This window comes from Aplysia californica, unplaced genomic scaffold (genome assembly GCF_000002075.1).
Source record: "Aplysia californica isolate F4 #8 unplaced genomic scaffold, AplCal3.0 scaffold01051, whole genome shotgun sequence".
Taxonomy (NCBI): Eukaryota; Metazoa; Mollusca; class Gastropoda; order Aplysiida; family Aplysiidae; genus Aplysia; species Aplysia californica.
In genome coordinates this window covers 112,089-114,810 of record NW_004798321.1, presented here as the reverse complement: position 1 = coordinate 114,810, position 2,722 = coordinate 112,089, and the positions used below count along the sequence as shown (strand labels likewise).

Here is a 2,722-nt window from a genome sequence, read left to right as displayed (position 1 = left end):
ACATTTGCATCCTACCCCAACCCCTCCCCGAACGCACAAACACAAACTTAATTAACCCTGTTTCTCTTCTCTTTCTGTCTCTCTCTCTCTCTCTCTCTTTCTCTCTCTCTCTCTCTCTGTCTGTCTCTCTCTCTCTCTCTCTCTGTCTCTCTCTTTCCAGTCTCTGTCTGTCTCTCCCACACACACACGCACACAAACACACACACACACATACGCACACAAACGTACAAAGTGTGAGTTTGTGTGTGTGTTTGTCTGTCTGTCTTTCCCTTACATACTTTTTCATCCATACACACACATACAGTCTCTCTCTCTCTCTCTCTCTCTCTCTCTCTCTCTCTCTCTCTCTCTCTCTTTCTCTCTCTGTCTCTCTTCATCTCCCTCTCTCCTCTCTCACTCACTCTCTGTCTCTCCGCACATCTGTACAATCTTTTTTATATGTCTAGATTTTACTCTTTTCTCTTCTCGGTGACTGTGTTCCTCTTTTACCGGTAGTAAAGGCCAATTAATGGTGATGGGACGTAAAGCTCTTACTACGGACACTAGAGGTACAGTGTTCGAGTCTGCTCTTCAACGTTTGTGTGTATAACTCTCTCTCTCTCTCTCTCTCTCTCTCTCTCTCTCTCTCTCTCTCTCTCTCTCTCTCTCTCTCTCTCCCCTCTCCTCCCACCTGTATCTGATCTGTGGGGTATTGGTTGTGGTTGGAAATCACACTAACGTATCTCTAGGCCTCGTAATAAAACTCAACAAAACAACACAAAAGCTGCACTAGCCTACGTTCTCTTCAAAGAAACATTTCCATCCTCACACACCCCGACATCGCTGTTTCATAATGGATCTATGCTGCCCCAGCTCAAGTCCGCCGATGCTGCCTTGCGGAATACACAAGACTTGTACAACAAAGACAAAGAGAAGCCTGTTCCAAATTCTCCTACAAGGTGTAGATGAGGGGCGAAGGGTAGGGTCGGGTGTGTGTGTGTTGGCATGGCACAGTATGACAAAGCGTACCGGTGCAATGATCCCAGTTTCGGAGCAAACTTCTCGCTTTGGCGTTCTTTCTCTCAGCTACCATCGCTCTTAACTTGTAGGAATACAAATGCTATCTATTATTATTACACATAATATTATAATACTTTATACATATAATATGAATTAATAACGTCGCACAGTTAAGCGATAGGCTAAGAAGGGCAATGTTTTATAGATTTTCTGAAACTTTGAAGATGGTACATGAGTAACATTTTACTCCGTCGATTTTAATTTTAATTTTTTTTCTCTCAAATTTGTGTGCTCCACAACACACCCACCCACCCCCCTTTTGTGACTATTTCTAAAAGTAAACAAAACAAAAACATGGGGGACGATGGGGGCCAAAATAAGAAGTAAAGACAAAATCACCAACTTTCCTTTAGAAACTAGACAAAATCAGCAACTTTCCTTTAGAAACTAGACAAAATCACCAACTTTCCTTTAGAAACTAGACAATATCAGCAACTTTCCTTTAGAAACTAGACAAAATCACCAACTTTCCTTTAGAAACTAGACAATATCAGCAACTACATATGAAAACAACACAAACAATTAACAGTCTGGAATATTTCATCCCTAGGCCCCTTTCTTACGAATGGGCTTGAATTTGCACGCTGAACAGCAAAATCATTTCCAATAAAAGACAAAAGTAGCCGATCTATCCGTGATAGCCTTTACACGCACTCCCAACAACAGTAAACTCTGGTTTTGAGCGCTGTTGAATGAGCAGATTTTTGCACGGTGAGTGAGAGCCAGAGCGAGCGAGTGCCAGAGTGAGTGCCCTGTAGGAAAATCTGGGAATCGTTCGTGCATAATTTCACTCTCACTACGCACACGCAAAAGCAGCGACCACTTCGTTACTCACGCACATAAGTGCCAGACTAGCCAACTCACTGCTCACCTTGATCACCACAATGGCCGACACCCAGGCTGCCCCCGTGGAAGAAACAGCTCCAGAAGTGGAGAAGAAGACAGAAGAAGAGCCCGAAGAACCAGAATCTGATGAGTGGAAGGCTGAGAAATACCGCAACAAAGTGGTCGAACGAATGTAAGTGAGCGGCACAGTTCGCCGGTATGTGTACGTGTGGAAAATGCTGACTATGACATTGACTCATTGACTATTTTTAGTTGTTGTATTCTTCACTACACTGTAGTACTGTAGGCTACTGTAGGCTACAGCACAGTAGGATCAGAAGTTTGCTTTGACTCTGAGGCTGGGTTTTCCTCGATAGGCCAATACATCTAGATATTGTATTATATTAGTCTATCTTTTGCTTTGCATGTCTTTTTACGTGGTTTTCTGACTCATGTATGTGTGTGTTACTTATAGCCAGTTGCTATACATTTTATTACTACTTAAAAATACTTTTCAATATCTGCCATCCTCTTTCTTCTCAGCCTTCGTCTTTGATTGGGCCAAACTTGGGCCAAACGCTTTAGTAAACTAAACTGTAGGCTAACAACAACAATATGTTAATGATCAAACTCAGAAGTTCTGTTACGGATTTTGGTGTATGTTGAGACATTTTTAATTTTCATGCGAAGTATTTTTGTGTGTGTTTACCTCTCTGTGTGTGTGTGTGTGTGTGGTGAGTGAGTGAGTGAGTGTGTGTGTGTGTGTGTGTGTGTGTGTGTGTGTGTTTGTGTGAGTGAGTGTGTGGGTGAGTGAAAGTGTGTGTGTACAATGTATGTG

General features: G+C 42.5%; 1 protein-coding gene across 1 annotated transcript in view; it reads left to right on the top strand.

Annotated features, from left to right (window-relative positions):
* Positions 1–1,832: 1,832 nt before the first annotated feature.
* The window catches only part of LOC101862695 (mediator of RNA polymerase II transcription subunit 15), a 12,272-nt gene continuing 11,382 nt past the window's right edge, over positions 1,833–2,722 (top strand). Inside the window, exon 1 of the mRNA XM_035973184.1 lies at positions 1,833–2,077. Within this exon, the coding sequence (XP_035829077.1) occupies positions 1,944–2,077 (134 nt within the window). The 5' untranslated portion in view covers positions 1,833–1,943. The remainder of the gene's footprint in view (positions 2,078–2,722) is intronic.